At 39.2% G+C, this 18,273-nt stretch overlaps 1 protein-coding gene across 1 annotated transcript; it reads right to left on the minus strand.

Moving 5' to 3' along the window:
* Positions 1-1,039: 1,039 nt before the first annotated feature.
* On the minus strand, positions 1,040-11,624 carry znf281a (zinc finger protein 281a). The gene is made up of 7 exons (XM_042505723.1): positions 11,509-11,624; positions 8,603-9,056; positions 5,799-5,900; positions 5,220-5,346; positions 3,095-3,178; positions 2,875-2,993; positions 1,040-2,775 (listed from the first exon to the last, which is right to left on the minus strand). The coding sequence occupies exons 2-7, from the start codon at positions 9,005-9,007 to the stop codon at positions 1,177-1,179; spliced, it is 2,436 nt and encodes an 811-aa protein (XP_042361657.1). The 5' UTR covers positions 9,008-9,056; positions 11,509-11,624; the 3' UTR covers positions 1,040-1,176.
* Between the last annotated feature and the right edge of the window lie 6,649 nt (positions 11,625-18,273).

Raw genomic sequence — 18,273 nt, forward strand, 5'->3', positions numbered from 1 at the left:
CCTTTGCGCCCCCCACCATCCCCATAGAAAACCATGCTACCCAATGAAGGGTATTAACATCATACACCCAGAATATGTTCAACCTAGAAACCCCATCTGCATATGCCCAAACAACAACACGTCTGCCAAAAAGCCAGTCCACTCCTGACGTCTGAGCTTCCTTGATCCGACGGGGTACTTTACGCAATGTAAGAAAAAATGGCTCAAAAGTGCTAATTGGATTCTTTTAAAGAAATAAGAGAACTGAGGAAGAAGCGGAGGGCAGGAAGAGGGAAAGGCCATTCAACCGCTGCCCAACAGCAACCTCTATTGGCCAAAGAAAAGCCCTAACATCACTTTTGTTCTCCAAAAATATACCAAGGACAACATTTACCCCCAACCCAGCCCTCATTCTTCCTCTACTTCAACTGGCAGTTCCCCAGAATGATTAAATCTGTTATTTTACATTAATATATATTCTTATAAATATATATAGATATATATATGGCCCTTATTGAAGAAAACATGAGTTTCACATTGACACGAAAGTACCATAATCTCTATATAGCCAAGTAGAAAGTGTTTTCAGTGCTCAAGTGAGCTGGCAGCAGTCTGTTTATGTCACACTCATTCAACAAGTAATAAAACATAAGAAAAAATCCTCTTTGAAGTCGCAAACTTCTAAAAAGAGCGCTCACTGCACCTTGTAAGCTTCTCCTTTGTCCACTTTTTCCTGAGTAATACTTTTAACCTTGTAACAGACAATAACTTTTTTTTTTTTTTGCTATTTCAACTCTGGGCTATTCCCTGCCATCATTGTTATTTTCATTATTATTTTACAAATGTAACGTTGATTGCTCAAACACTTCAGCTCATTGTAAAAGAAATATGTCCGGTGCTACTCTACACTTATTTAAAAAGTACTTTCAGTTCATGATTAATGACCTGACCTAATGCCACTAGTATGACGAGAATAAACAGTAAATACATTTTTAACTTAAAAATAACGGATAAAAATTGCATTTGCAGAAAGCCTTGCGGGCTTATTGTGGGGAGAGGAGTGGGCACAAAAACAGAGCATCAGTATGATCAAAAGAAAGATGTCACTTAAAAAAATAATAATAACAATAATAATAATAATAATAATAACATAGAAGCACTAAAAAAATGAACGAGTGTTCTCTCTGTCTCAGGCTCTCATCTGTAGCTTTGGCTTGTTGTAGTTTTGGAACCTGTACTTACTGGCTCATTGACATCAGATAACAAACTACTATACCCTGAGAATTCAGACACAGGCGTACGTATCCTGTGATCCACCTCCCCGCTAGAGTCAGTGCCATAAGACAAGCCACGGCCGTCTGACTTGAACTGGGAGCCAAAGGCCTGGGCAAAGTTTTCTATCTGGTAGGAAGGCTTGGAGGGGTCCAGAGCGGCCAGATCCTGTGAGGAGGCCAGAGGGTAGACCACCGTGCCATTCTTGCTCGGCGGCTGGTCCTTCTGGCTGCTCAGGTCAGATGGGCTGGTCTGGTACGAGGAGGGGGGAGTGGAGGAGTGCTGCTTCTCCATCTGGTCAGTGAGCTCCTGAGAGGGGGTGAGCTGCTGGTGTGTGGAGGCCTCCAGATCGCTCAGGTGGAAGCCGTGCTGTGGTGAGGAGCTCGTCAGCATCGCAAAGTGAGACTTTGGCACAGAGGAGGGCAGCGAAGGCGAAGCCACCGGCTGGCCGTACCCACACTCCAGTGGGGACGTTGTGTAGATGTTTTTGTCGGCATAGAGGGGATTCCCCGGGTGTGAACTGGTGAACGGTCCTGAGACGGGAGGCCCGGGGCCCAGAGGGAAGCTGGCACTGTGGCTGGTGCGCTCCAAAGCCTGCAGCAGGAAGCGAGAGTATTCGTGCATCATGACAGTCTTGTCTCCAGATGGGCTGGGGGTGTCGGCGTTTTGGCCGATGTCGGGGCCGTCTGCTGAGGCAGGGTGGAGCTCCACGTGATGGTCACCGATGTCAAAGTGGACGTCATGGTGCGAGCCGTCTGGTTTCTGGGTGTAGTGGTCGAGAAGGCTCTGCAGCACCTCATCTGGGATCCCTGACTTGTCGAGACTGAGAGGTGCGTCGTTGTCCATCACGCTGGAAACGACACCCTGAATCACAGACTGCTGGGAAGACAAGTGACCAACGCCGACATCATACTCACTGCTGGCTCCTCCAGCCACCGCCGGCCCCGATGAGTTTGCATTGTTTGCTGCATGAAGGTAGCGTCTCTTCTTGAGGAACTGCATGGCGTCGTCGTAGTTGCTGCTGGTGGGCACTACTTTAGCCCCGTTACCCTGAATGAGGCCAAGACCATCCATGTCCCCACTCTGCTCCAACGAGCCTGCTTTGGCCTGTCCCAGATCCACTTTATCCAGGCTCTTACGATTTGCCTTCTTGAATGCCATCTTTGGCGCTCGGCCGTGGTGGCCCTGCTGCATGCTGGGTCCTGGCTCAGTAGAGGAAGACACCGTTTGATTCTCCACAGAGTAATCATGGATGCTGTAGCCTCCAGGTACAGCCTCATGAATGTCTGGTACCCTCACCCCTCCTCCATCCCCCTTCTTCTTCTTACGCTCCCCTCCCTCTCCAGAATTTTTGGACCTTCCCCTCTTCCTCACAGTACTCCCAACATTTCCCTGAGTGATTCCATAGCTGCCATGTCCCAAGTCTACACAACCCAGGTCCATCATCCCCGGATCCAGACCCTTTTTTATGGCTTCTCCACAGGTTCGCTTGTGCTTAAGCAGTCGGTCTGTTCTAGAAAAATACTGACGATAACAAACAAACGAAAAAGTTCAATAAATTTTGAAGTTCATGATATATAAAGTATTACATTAGACAATCGGGGTTCTAAGTAGCTCACTGACCTGTTGGCAGGTCTCACATCTGTACGGCTTTTCTCCACTGTGAGTCCTCTTGTGCCTCTCCATGTGGTACTTCTGTATGAAACGCATGTTACACTGATCACAGCTGAATGGCTTCTCTCCTGCATTAAAAAAAAAAACATTGCTCATGGTTAGTTGTCATAGAAGCACATGATGGCGCACACACTGAATCAGATATGGACGGTTGTCGTTAATTACTCACCACTGTGGATTTTCTCATGTCGCTGGAGAAGGTATTTCTGAATAAAACTCATGTTGCACTGACTGCATCGGAAGGGTCTTTCACCTGAAACAAAACCACAGAGATTTATACGCTTACAATGTTACACAACCCAGATGGTTATTAACACCTGTACAAATGAATGCCTTTCAATCACATGACACACTCTTCACCAAAAGCAGTATGTGTTGCATGGCAGTTACAGTAGATTGCCCTGTTTTTCTCAGGTGTTCGTGCCATTGATTCAACTCGTCCTCTGAAATAGTGTTTTTACTCTAACATTGATATGTATATCTAGTTCATTGTTCTCAAAAACAGGTAAATGAAACATTTTGCATGATTACATCTTAGAATCCTACAGAGAAGTCTGGATTTAGAAAACCTTTTTCTACAACATACCTGAATTCAATTGCGATGAAAGTCTTACACAGTATTTTTCCACATTTATACAAGAAATTATGAAAAAAGCAGGGACTAGAATGAACCATACAGCAGATGCCTCATCATTTTGAAAGCCAAAAAATCGAAGTAAATAAAGTGATTGAGAGAGCAAGCGCTCTAGCTGATATTCCACTTCTAAAATCAATTTTCTAAATCACTGAACTCTGGCAGTTTTGTGACGAAAGCAATTACAAGTAATAGCTCATCATTCTGACTCATTACACAAATGGGACAAATAAGATTAGATGAAGAAAGCAAGAGTGATTCTGAAATAAGGACATCAGTCCCGTGTCGAGTCAGAAAATTGGGGGAGTCGGGCTAAAAGTCAGCACTAAACAAAAAATATAACACTCAATTGTGCATCATAGCACAGTCATTCATGGTAACCATCAATGTAAGTCCTGGACTTTTTACTCTCTCTAGTGGTACATGTTCCAGGGTGTACATCTGGTTACAACTGTACCTGAATCAGGATTTTCAGAGCTGGTACTTCAGGCAGATGAAGCTACTTATCTACAGATATTTAATAAACTATACATAACATCTCATCTAAGAATTTGACAAATATATTATTCTATTATATTATATTATTCTCTTCTCTCTTACAGCATCAGCTCCCCAGCAGAGCAGCTGCCCCATATGAAACTCCTGTAACAGACTAAGTTAGGTTTATGTTTTACCTGTAAGACTCACATTTCAATGTCTGTGTTCATCTTCTGTGATATGAAAACACGGGACGGGAGCAGAAGATGTTGTATCAGCGTCTGCTTCAAAAGTAATTTAGCAGACTTCACAAACATTCAGCGTCAGAGCTGAGCGCATCAGAGCAGCAAACGGAAATGAGTCCTGAGTTTGCATCACAGTTAGATGATTCTGAGACAACATTCTGTAAAAGTTTACAGCCGACAATGCTATTATCTTGCGATGCTCTGTGTACAATGATGCAGCAAAGAAAAGGAGCAGTGATTCAGCTTTTTTTTAATTCAAATTAATGTTCAGTGGGCAGCCCTGTATCTGTTATTCACCAGGCCACAGCTGACTTCAAACAACCTAAATATTATGGGAAAAAACGTGATAACTTCAGAGCTCCTACCAAGTACAACGAGAAACATCTGAAGATAACGCTAGAAAATCTGTCCAATAATGCTGCACAAGATATCGTTTTTTATTCATTGTCAATGCAATGTAAAGTTGCACGATAAACACACAGTGAAAGCTTGTGATGGTGCACTAATGGATTTCTGAGTTTGTTGAAAGAGAGTATCCGTAGAAAACTGCACTTTAAATTTTTGTTGGGGTTTTTTTGGTCATTTTTGTGTTCAATTTAATGTTGACTTTGTTCAATAAAAGAATGTTGGAAATAATTTCTTTTCATTTTTTGCAGTATACTAAAAGCAGCATAAAGGCAGAACTGAGGTCACTTTAATTTCTGTTTATTTATCAGAGGAAATATTGTTATTGTGATGTTCAACAACTTTGTCCCATATGTTTCTTATTGTGCAGCTTTATTGTGCAAGCAGCAATTAAAGCTGGCATGATAATAAGATTGGAATGGTCTATTGTTAAAAAAAAAAAAAAAAAAAAAAAAAAAGTAAAGAAAGGGTAAAGAAGCATTTGTAGGAGAAAAAAAATGAGTCCTGTGGTGTATATTTGCACGCTACCATACCTGTGTGAATGAGGACATGTCTACGCAGGTGATAGGAGCTTCTGAAAGATGCAGCACAGTGTTCACAGATGTGAGGCTTGGTTCCTGGCGACAGGCTGCTTCCATCTGCATCCAGCATCATTGATTGCTGTGAAACAATAACAGCAAAACACAAAGGTCAGATTCAGGCAGCTGTCTTCTGTATCATCAGAATGCATTTAAATGATCACTTCATATTGGGTAACACAGATCTGCATGAAAAGCTGATTTTTTTTTTTTAATCATGCGAACATTTAAAACAGACTTTATTTAAACAAAATTACACATTGAGTGTTTTAAGTGATAGAAAATAGCTTGAGGGAAATTATTATTGCATTGTTCTACAGATTAGGTTCATTATGTAATTGTTATTTGACAAAAAATAAGAACAGGAATGTTATGGTGTTTACTTTGGATTTTTAAAAAATGCATGAACATAGTTTTCCTCTTTTGTTTATCTTCATAATTACTTGCTTAAGTGCAATTATGATAGGCTCTTTGGTGAGGACTTAAAATAGCAACATATGAGTGTTTTCACAGATGCATAAATATATGACAAACCTTTGCCTCGCTTCTCTTCTTTCTTGGTTTACCCTCCTGCCCATCACCATTTGACCTTCGACCTTTTCTCCCAGTGGGCTCCTTTCCTAACTGACTCGGCAGCTGTGAGGACGAGGACAAAGGCAGATGGAGAGGGCCGTGAGAGCGAGCCACGACACGGAAATTACTTGATTGAAGGTTAAGGGCCTTCAAATCTAAAAACTATCACGAAAACAAGTTCATGTTGGTTGCTCATGCCGATAAGCAAAACACTTGGACAATGTCCAGTAATTATCTCTTGAAAACTCATTGTGCAAGAGCTGGTTGTAGTGGGCGAAATAACAATGCCTATAATTTATGGCCTCTCTTTGCATAAGCAGCCTGTAATTCAGCGTGAAAGCCTTTCATCACCTATCCAAAAGAAACAGACAAACTGAACACCTCGCATAATAAACCAAACATTCAGATGTATAACTCTTCACTAGCCTTCATCACATACTATCTGTGTGGGGTATTTTTTCAAGAATAAAGAAAAGGGGTTCCTGACCCCGCCCCTTTCTGCATTCTGTTTACCTTTCAAGACTGCCCTTTCTTTCCCAGTGAATATACTGCACCTCAGTGCCATATGGGGGCTGACAGGGTAAATGTGGGTGCACCTGCTGTTCTCAAAATCAGCCCAATGGTCAGGGTAAAAATGGGAGAAAGTCTAGCAAAAATGTTATGAGTCCAGCTTTGACTTAAGCAGTTTGGCTTTGTGGTTGAACAACTGCTACTTAGTCACAAAAGTGGCATCAGCTTGAGAGTAAGTACAAAAATTTGGAAGCATAACAAAAAAATGCAGACTGAAGGGCTTATCTCATCAACACAACTCTCCTAAGGATAACAATAACCTTGAGAGCCAGACTAAAACACTTAAATGTGCGGGCTCCAAGTGTTATGTTACAATAAATTCTTAAAATTAAAATTATCCTCTGAGTAGGCCATTTTTAATAATATGGCACTGTGAAGACAATAATTCATTCTGTTTCTCAACAAACTTGCATCTAGAGCGCAGATGACCTCTGATGCAGGGCTATTGTTAGAAGTGTGTGGTTGTGTGTATTTCTATTTGAATGAGCACAAAAGACGTCTGAAATGAAGTGCAAGCTCAAACAAGACAGCTGTGTCCTTGCCAGGACGTTTTCATTCACGCTGAGGCTGGATGACATCACCCTTCTACCCAGAAAGAGTAACAGAGGGAGGGGAGGGGGGGCTCTCATTTATATTTTGCATCTCAAGTCCTCAGTAGATTTATGTCGCCATAAACAGTTTCACATAAGCTCCTCCACTGCACCCGTCCTCTCTCAGGCTCCTCCCTCTCAGGCTTTTAAAATATCAGCTGCTTCACAACACAGCAGGGCTATTTTTTGGGGGACAACTAATATGAAATTATCCAGAATTAAGTGAACTTTTTGGGGTTGGGTATATAATATTCATGTTAGATTCAACACTGATTGTGTTACTGTAGTTTATCAAACAATAATGAAAACAATTTTAAACACCTTTTTTTTTTTAAATTTAAAAGTAAGCTATGACTAAACTGTACCTAACCATATCTAAGAGAATATTATGGCTAATTCGATGTATTGCAGCAAAATGGTTGCTAGGAAAAAAAAATGGATAGCACTATATTTTCTTTTTTTTAGGAATGGTGCATTGCATGTATGGATATATTGACAATGCAGTTAGCTCATAAAAATGAGCTGAACCAGGAGGGGCAAGATGCCTGGACTACTTCAGGCAGCAAAATCTTCACTTTCACAAGAACTTTGATTGTGATTTCTGGTTATATTCCTTTTTGAGTTAAGATATGTTAATATTTTTACATTTGCGCGTAACTGATGGTTGCAGGGTTGTTGGGAGGTTGGAGGGAAAAAGAAGTTGGTGTGAAATATTTTTTTCAGTGATCATGTACTACTACTGTTTCTTTGTATGCATCTATACCTGCAAGAAGAGGATAATGTTTTTATCTGTGAATTCATAATCACTCATCTAAGGCTGCAGTTAACCAGAATTTTTGTCAGCAATTAATCTGCTCATAATTTATCATTGATAAATAAGTTAAATATATTCAGTTTACAATGTCATAACATGGAGCAAAACAGCAAATCTTTCCTAAGGCTGGGTGATATGGAGAAAATGAAATATAACAATAAATATAATTTTTTTTAAATATTATTTTTGAAGCTTTTTCATCTTTATTTGATAGGACAGACTTTAGAGTCAAAGGGGGAGAGAGAGAGGGAGACATGCAGCAAAGGGCCAACGTCGAACTCGAACCTGCGGCTGCGTTAAGGACATAGCCTTTGTACATCGGGCACCCTCTCTGCCAGGTGAGCTACTGGGCGCCCCATATCACAATATTTTTAACCAAATACTAGCACTAGATATTGATGTTGTGGCAAACTATTTCAGGGTTGACCTTTGGTGCTTTCATGAGTTTCCATCAGTACAATGGATATAATTACTCTGTGGGTAAAGACAGCTAGAACAGTCTGATAAATTCAGAAATTTACATCACCTTCATGTAAAGCAGCCTGTAAAAACAAAACAAAGGCAACACTTGTGACATAACCACATGCAAAATAAAAGATGCTATCTCATATCACAATATTGACATAAATATACTGCCCAGCCCTACCTCACACTGGAAAACAATTAATCATTTCTAAAAATATTTTTCAATAAATTTTCTATAAGGCTACTTATCAACTAAACTGTTTCAGCTCTAAACTCAAGCATAGACATTTAGTCAGACACAAACTCCTGCTCACACTGGTACTCACATTGCCCATGTTGAGGTCATGCACCAGCAGGCTCTGGTTGTTACTGACTGTCACCTCCAGCAGCTCTGTGCTCTTCCCCATCCCTCCAGGATAAACTGGCAGGCGATAATCGTGCTCTGACATCTTCTCCTGCTTGATACCCATGGTGTGAACATAGTCTCCCACCCCCACACACCCCATGCGGCCACCCTGGGTGCCCATGCTGCAGTCAGGCGAGTCACGCTCCTTCTTCAGGATCATTTCTTGTGGTGGAAGGTCCTGCATGACAGAATGGGCAGCCAGCCGGGTGAAGCTGGTCACCGGCGGGAGGTGGCTGAACATTATCATGCCGGGGCCGAAATTGGAGTCCATGCTCCCGTTAGAGCGCAGGAATTCATTTCCTAGTTTGTCTTGAATGATGTTCATGGTGGATGCCGGTGGGCAGGAAAACTACGGGGTGGCAATAAGTGGCATCCTGTGAGGGGAAAAAACAGCACAAGTCAATGGTAAAACAGTAATAGATTACTTTAAGGGGGGCATTGTAACTAGCAATGAGTCTAGGATAGACATCACTAAATAGAGAGCCCAGTCTGGACCAAGTGGCGGTTCTATCAGAAGTGGACACATGACCATGAAGTTCCGTTTTTTTTTTTTTTTACAATGGCTGAAGTTATAGACCAGCTTAGGCGTAGCGTATCCAGTGATACGGCAACAGCTTCACTCAACTGAGCTAATCAAATAGATTGTTTGCTATGCCTCGACAGCTGACTTGAGAGAACAACAGTGTAAGAGATATGTAAGAGAGATGACAGGATTGAGCTTAACCTGTGTACATTAAAACCAAGTACTGAGCCAGGCTCAACTAATGACCACCTACATATGAGCACGAGAATGGCATTGACCTCATTCAAGTCCAGATTTAAAGTACTGGAAAATAAGGTATAATTCAACAAAAAATGAATGACTAAAAATAAAAAATAATAAATAAAGAAAATAGGGCCTGTTCAAAGCTTTGTTTGCACTTTTTTTTTTTTTATAAATTAATTAAACTTAACTAATTTCATTTAGAGGAACTGACCTTGTTTTATTGTAGTCCACTGTGCTAGAACTCATTTATTTGTGGTTTTATTTGCTGTTTGAGCCATACAAGGAAATTGTGTCTGTATAAAAAGTACTCTTTGAAACTTGACAGCACCTTTCTTGATCATATTTCATGTAGGGTTAGGCCATAGGATTAAATTTAGGCTACATATGATGAGATTTGGACCTTTTCTGGGAGGAGACTTCAGCAGCTGGACCTCTTAAAATTCTAATTGAACACCCCTCGCCTGGGAGGATACACACAAATAACGAACAACAGACAACAATTACGAAGCCAGTTAAGCTCGGTCTTCAGGAATCAGTGTCACGGCCTCTGATCTAACAACTGGGCGCTTAGTCGGATTAAAATGGATGGTTTGTGGGTCAACAAAAGGGCTGCAGTCTGGTACAATGACAAGTGGAAACAACCAAAACAGACACAACTGGAACTACAGCGTATCAAATTGTCTCTCTGGTTGATTACAGTGTACTTGTACAGTATTGTACAGGGCAAAAAGGTCAATGTGGCTGCAGCGCCAGACACAACATGAGATGAGGAATGAGAGGATTGAAGTTGTGAGTTAATCTGTTTGATGGGCCTGTCTGACCCAGTCATCCTATTTGCATGAGCTTATCTGCCAATGAGAGTGCACACAGACTGCATTAGAAAGACAGTTGGTGTAATTATGTTGCTACTGCATAAACAAATGCTTGTTTTGTAACAGTTTTGAGGATGATGTTTAATGCAGATATTTGAGAGAGTGGTGATATAACGTGTTAAAATTAGCTAAACGCCATTAGCTATTATCAAATACCATTTATTTAGGTGACCAAATTTTGAAAAGATGTGTCTCATTGAAGCACGTTTTCTTGTATATTTTTTATGAAGTTATATAAAATGTATTTTGATCATAATTTGAAACTCTACAATTATCTTTGGACACCACATGAACGACCCATCCAGCTAATGAGTGCCATCTGATTGCTGCCAAATGCCTTCAGCTCTGATGGTGAGCTAGCAGCAGTAACCTACAGAGCTAACACAAAGCCAACTTTTAATAAGAGAAGCCAGACTTATTCCACTCCGACGAACTTTATCTTCCTTTCACGTGTTTTAGGATACAAACTGTGTGTCGAGTGGCCCCGTGGTCTGCGTACATTTAGGAAAAACTACCAAGCTTGTTCGCTATGCAATTAGCTACCTAGCTAACCATTGGGCTAACCACTCTTGCGGGGCCCTTCTTTGTGATGCAGGATCAGGCAATAATTAATATGGCCATGCAATAACAGCAGCAGCAGACGTGCGCTTAATCAACACCAAAGAACCGAGCAAATGTGATGAGAAAAACTAGCTAAAGCAAAAGGAAAGGCGGCCCATAATCAAACACGTTAACAAAGTTAGTTTTGCACTTCTTTTTGGCTGAAATTAAAGAATTATCGGCAGATATCACTGAACACTCGCGTTACACAAGACACAAAATCAGCGAGCTGGAGAAATGATCAAGGACGAATGCTAGTTTGAGCCTAAAGAACAAAACAACCACGACTAATCTTACTTGGTTGATACTTATTCTTGGCTGTTTTCTCCAAGTTGTTAGCTTCGTTTCCTGGACGGTGAACCGACTGTAAGTGATGGGGCGACAACACAAGCGTGACCCATAACAAACGGCCCATACAACTCCAGCGAACAATGATGCTCGTCCGGCTAGCCGAGACAGCTAACTTAGCAGCTAACTAGCGGTAACGTTAACGTTGGTGCGCCGCGCTTTGTTTGTCCCGTGCGAGGAGTTTAACCGCCACAGCGACCGACTCTGCCCCCAAAGTCGGATACAGTGGATCTCACTTACCGGTGCAGGACCATGACCTGCGGTTTTGGCTCGCGTAGTTCACCCTCAGCTGTCCGTTTCAATACCTAGAGCCAAAACATTGTTCTCCCGCAGCTGCTGGGTTCTTCCATCTTGCCTCAGCGCAGAGGATTCTGGGTCCTGCAGGCGGACGCGTCCCAAAGTCAGACGCAATTATAAAAGTATAAAGAACCCATCATTCATTCATTCATTCATTCATTCATTTATTTATATACTAATTCATAGCAATCTTACAAACAAGTGCAACTTTGCAACTATTATTAAATTATTATTATTATTATTATTATTATATAATAAATATAAATATTATTATTATTATTATTATTATTATTATTTTTTTTTTTTTTATAAATATTATTACTATTTTTTTTTTTATTATTATTTTAAAGTTGCAATTGTTGTTGTACAAATATTGTCCAGTTCTTCCATTTTATTACACTACATATAGTTATTCAATAGGTCATACTTTCGGAATTTTATGTAAATATCATTCTTGCATTTTATCTGCAAAGTTTGATATGCAAGGCTTGAAGTGGAGAGACAGAAAGCAACTGCAAAAATTGCAACACACCATACTTTCTTCACACTCTAAAATGTCCTATATGTGTTACATTAACGCACATCTGGGACACACTGCACATATGTGCTCTACTGTTACTTTTGCCTATTCCCTGTTTTATATTATGCACATCCTGCACAGCGTATTCTGAAACAGCTGTTGTTGTCATATAACCTTTTAAAAGTATCTTTGCATTTTTATTGTTTTTTTTTTCATTCTATAATTAAGTTCTTGGGTGTTGTCCTATCAAAATTCCTCTTATTGTGTTTATTGCATGTTTAATATATGCACCAACAACCAAAGCAAATTCATTGTAAGTGAGAACCTACTTGGATATAAATCTTTTTCCGATTCTTATTCTTATAAAGTTTAATCCCATATTTGCATATGCACACCTTTCATTTCTGTAGAGTTTTCAGGATTGTGGTAGAATAATTAAACCTTTATAAAAAGCCATACCATAAATGCCACAATGTAAAAGCGAGAGAGATTTTGAGTTTCAAATCACAAAGTGCAAATTGCATAATGATGATAATTAATTACTTAGGCTAAGTAATGATATTTGCAAGGGAAAAGTCCAATACAATGCAGACATTACTTAAATAATATAAAACAAATCCCCACAGTTAAGATATAAGCTGTATCATGAATGCTCCTCAGAAGTAAAAAAAAAAAAAAAATACTGTCAAAGCGTGGCTAGGCTAAGTAAGTGCAGAAAATATTTAGTAGAAATTACACACATAATTAGTTAGTTAGTGACGACAGTAAAAGTAACATGTCATTATGCAGAATGACTTCTTGCAGAGTGTTATAATATTTCATACATCATATTAAGTCAGTGGATCACATGCATATGTATTAACATGTAAGCAGAAATTTTATGTTGGAGCTGGCTGAGACAACTTTGTTCTATAAACACAATACTGGTGTTTAGAGGTAGCTGTATTCAGATCATTTTAAATGAGATAGCCTAATGTATAAAAGATGATGATGATTTTTTACATAAAATCCTGCAGATAATATCCAGTGTTTTGGTATATCTTTACAGCAACTAATGGTCGCTTTCTTTTGTTACTGCCTTGTTTTGTTGAGTGTTTAGTATAGTTATATTTATGTCGGAAAGATTGCTTTCATCTTGTTTGTTCACCTTCAACAAATAATGTGTTATGTCAGTCATTAATGAAAACCTAAAGAAAATAACCTATCCTGAATGGCAGTGGTGAATAAAGATCCCTAAAATTCAAATGGCTGATTGTTGAAACCAGCGAGTCTCAGACCAATCATTCACACAATCACGACAGATGTATTCAGAAGTGAAGCCCTCAGATCTGCCGGATGAATGACTATGTATACATCTAAGAGCACATCAGAGTCAGGCCTCGCTCCCCCTCTCTTAATTGCCTTTGCTAATGAACCAATTAATTCAGAAAGCAGAGCATTATTGAAATGCAGACAGTAGAGTAATGCAAAAATAAAGGTCAGCAAGTGCATTTTTGATGTCTCTATTCCTTTCATGATGACAACCCACACAGCTGACAGCAATATCTTTGAAATCACTCTCATCTTGAAGTGTTTAAATATGTATGATGGTTTCCTGATGAACTGAAAAGCAGTGATTAAAATATGAGAATGTGGATGTAGTTCCAGGTTAATAAAGTTCATTATCATTATGTGAATTTGGAAATTTTAGTATCCTGGGGGACTTAAACTCTGCCATTAACAAAATAAATTAGTTTCAAATAATAAGAAACTTCAGCAGAATAATGGCTTAAAGTGATTTACCCTTAGATGGATCAAAGAGCTTTCTGACAGAATCAGACCTATATAAATGCTATTTGAATAATTTAATGATGATAATGGCACATGACAACATATGGATTTTTTTTTAAAACAATGGTAAATGTTTGTTTTTTTTACTCCCACAATGGTACTGTGCTTCGTGGTAATGCATCTGCTTCTACCTGGCTACCTGAGGCCAATGCTGCATGCACATTGAAAGCATGACGTAAAAAGAAAGTCATTGTCTTTCAATAAAAAATGTAGTGTCCTTGAATTGTATTGCTGCTTGTCATGGCTGCGAGTGATGGAGACAGAAAATGAGTGTGCACGGGACAAACACGTGGCTGAAGCTGCCCTTGTCAGATTTTTGTTATTAATAATGCCCAGTCATGTCATGCACCCGTATTGACCACATAACAAAACAGCTTCACTATAGGCTATTTTTAAAAAGTCAGTAAATTCAGTTTATAGTGAAGCTGTCCATTTCATTATTTTCTATAAATTGAATGAATGAAGAAATGTCAATTAGTTAATAAACTGCATGAGAAATAAAGCAAAAGAAATCTGTAATAATAATCATCTGCTCTTATCAGTTTCACTAGTACCGATGAGCTCACCACTTTACTTACTTTAAGCGGTCATTTCAAAATAATGACTTAGTATATCAAAACAATAAGCTTTCTCAAAATAATGATTTTGTTTAGTGTCTCATTATTTTGAGATACAAAGGCATTATTTCAATAAAGTTTCTCATTAAAATGACTGACAGGTTTTTGTTGTTTTTATTCCCCATCAAATTGGCAGGAATGGGCTTCCGTACATCGGCCACAAAAACTCATTCAGTGATTCCGCCAGTTTTAATTAAGGCAAACAGGGCTTTAAAACAGCATTGAGATTTAGAAAACACAATTAATGGGACAAAAATGTGAACATTTGTAATATTTGAAAATACTTCACATTTTTTTATGTGTATAATTGTTGAACATAACCTTTGTGTCTTTAAACATCCTGGCAACAGCCATGCATGGCTTATAAAAGTAAAAAAAAAATGTGTTCATGTTTGCAAGTTGTTAGCCAACAATTGCCTATTTACACATCTGAGAGGTACGAAGCAATATTATCTTTCATTTGGAGATGTTTTTATGGCCACCAGATGAGTAAACCCAAAAATGACTCTTCTGTTACTGTTTTTTCAAATCTCCGCCAACTTCTAAGGGAAATATCTACTTCTAATGCTGCTAAATGCTCCACTGTGTTCACCAGCTGCTTGCTAACTGTGTCTGTCTGCCGTTAGGTGCTCAGCAGGTAGTATGCAATGAGAGCTTTTTCTCAGGAAAACAGTTGTTTGCTGCAACCAAAAATAATTAGCCTATGAGACTGGTGAGAGTGAACCAAAACAAGGAAGTTTTGACAAGGGAGTCAAAAACAAAAAGATGAAAGATGATAAATTTAGCTGAGAAGAATTTTTGAGTGATGATTCTGTTGGTTTGTCACTATGTGTGACCTGCTTACATACAGGTAGACATGTAAGCCATTGTTCTATATAAATATTCATTGTAGCTGCAACAGAGCAGAGCTAGTTAGTTAGTTACGAGTCAGTTCAGGCAGCCTGAGCACAAACACAAGTAAAGCACCTCTAAACTACCAGACACCGAGAGAGGACGTCCTGTAAGTGTGGTGTTACTTCAATGTCCTCAGCTAAGGTTAGGAAATGTCACAGTGAGGCTCAACTTTCCATCAGTACCAACTATCAGCTGAGTGTTTGGGGCATTAAGGTCAGAGACATTACGACTCCTACACTCTGAGTCACATCATACGCCACCGGCTCCACTTTGAATGTAGTAACCTGTCTTCATTGCGAAAAGGACAGAGGAGTGGGTATGTATCTACCTGCACCTGAAGCAGAGCTATGAGGGATGACAAACATGGAAAACGGACCAATATTTCCATGTCTGTAATCTGTGGCAATTTGCGTATCATATAACACAGATGGTTATCAATTCCAACTGGTCATTAATAATTCAGTCTGTGCAGCATGTCTTTGTTACTTCTCCCTTCCCCCCCGAATCCTATCCCAACCTCACACTACAAATAATTTGGATATAAACGCTGAATTTTCTTCCTCATCTAATATTGAAGGCCAAGAAAACTGTGAACAGTTGAGAGCCGAGGTGCAGTGGTTGCCTGTGTGTGTGCTGATTCCTCTCACTGGGATAGCCTGATGCCTACACATAACAGATGGCGATCCTGGCCGTCTACACTCTAATCCTCAATTGTCAGGAGGATCACAGCCGTGTATGAGTTCCCTCTATAGAGACTGAAGTCCCTCGTCAGTTATTAGAAACCAGTGAATTGGTGAGACTCGCACTCTGGGGATAAAATATCATTTGGATGATTCTATTTGGTACTTTGATAGTTGATATTTGCTGCAAATCTGAAACTCAGTCAATACTACACCCATTTAGTAGGTGTTATATACAGAAGATAGGGTTAATATGCACTATAAACTGATTTTGTGGTCATGGTTATACCCCAACAGATCAAATAAAGTGTGCTACACATTCAACTACTAACTCAGTATTTACAACAAGGGACCGGGCTCACAATTTCTGAAAATTCAAAGTTTTGGTTCCACTTTTCTGGGACAAGACCAGGGACAGAACTAAACATTGAGATAACAGAATGCCCCAAAATGTGTACCTGGTTTGGGAAAAAAATGATAGTTGCCAAGACAAGAAAAAAACAAAACTGTAGGGCCTTTGTCGAATTTTGTGTATAACTGTTCTCCGTCTTTATCATTGTGAACCGTAACCCCCCTGCTAATGTATTCCGAATGTTAAGGAAAATATTTCACATTAGCTTCCATAATGACGAAAATGAATAAAGTTTACAATAAAAGCGTGTGCTGTACTCGAGGGGCTGTTCCAGGGTGAAAAATACACCAAAAAAGCTCAAAACATTTCTACTTGTAGACAGCAGAGGTAACAAAAGCAAGCATACCCAACCAGGTAAGGTAGGTCTTTTAAGAACTAAAGGAAGGAATGGACACATTCAAACTTTCTGACCCAGCATAGGTACGGAGTCAGCATGTTTTCATCATCTCTTTCGATTACCATGCCAGTAAATCTGAATAAATTATACCTGGGTGCTAATGGTTTGGTCAACTGAGTGATTAAATTGTGGAGATTATAACCAAGCTTACGATGTAGCATGTGCATATTGACAAGTTTAATGTGACACATTATTATTTTGATGTGCTGTGCTAAGATGCTTAGAATCGCGCTAGTTCAACTAGGGTAAAATTCGTTTATTATTTAATTAACATTTGCCATTTCTCATGGCTATTTTCGCTTTGTGTCAAATGTATATGTTGGAAAAGTGATTTGGGCAGATATTTCAAAGTTTTAGTCATCTCAAAATAGTCAATGATGACGATGCCATTCAGAGTGAAATGAACTGAACATCTATTAAACACTTCTACACTACAGTGTTGTCTTTTTACCGATTTAAGTGAGATATAAAGTGTTAATTACTTAGTATTAGAAATGTGGATAGGTAGATTTTTGTTAACCTTTAGACAAAGCCAGGCTAGCCATTTTCCCCGTTTACAGTCTTTACATAAGATATTCAGCTGCTGGCCTGTGATACATGAAAACCTTTCTTTTCTCTGCATTCAGTTATCTGTGGTGCAAATGTGACTTTTTGTTTAACGTTTTAAGCAGCATTCATTCATTTTTCCTTTCAAAATAAATGTTAAGACATTCTGATAGTAACGGTTCAAATAACACTGTGTTTGTCTCATGCCAGTTTTATCACTTGCAGCTGACAGTGAAATATCAGGTCTGTCTTTCAGTATCATCGACAGGTGATACACCAAAATAATACACCAGACAAATAAATGACTCACGGCTGTGCCAATGAGTGCAGACTTCAACCTAAACAGAAATCTAATCAGTTAATCAGCCGGGTTTTTAAAATAACCACTATACAAATATGTCTTAGATGTCAAGTAAAAAGCCAACTTAATTTGATTTATTTTCAGTTGCAAATGTTAAAAGATATCTTGAAGTCAGACATGAATTCCAGTCAGCAGTTTATCATTGCATTATACTGGGTGTTTATTTCCATTTAAAAAGATTGTATGTAACGAACTACTGATGCAAAACTTACAGCATCAATATCGCCTGAAAGTCCACAAGAAAAGCAGCTTTGTTTAAGCGAAGCTCCAGTCTCTCACAATTTTTTATTGTGAGTTTTCAAATTATGTTAAAATTTTTACCTGTTGCTCTGGTAAAAGTTGCCTCCTTAAAACTGAAACAAAAAAAAATTACAGAGAAGCTGACACCCTCAGACATCAGGATCCAAAATCAGTTCATTACATCATTTACCGATGAAATTATCAGAAAACC

Source organism: Plectropomus leopardus, chromosome 17, assembly GCF_008729295.1.
Source record: "Plectropomus leopardus isolate mb chromosome 17, YSFRI_Pleo_2.0, whole genome shotgun sequence".
In the NCBI taxonomy this organism is placed as follows: Eukaryota; Metazoa; Chordata; class Actinopteri; order Perciformes; family Serranidae; genus Plectropomus; species Plectropomus leopardus.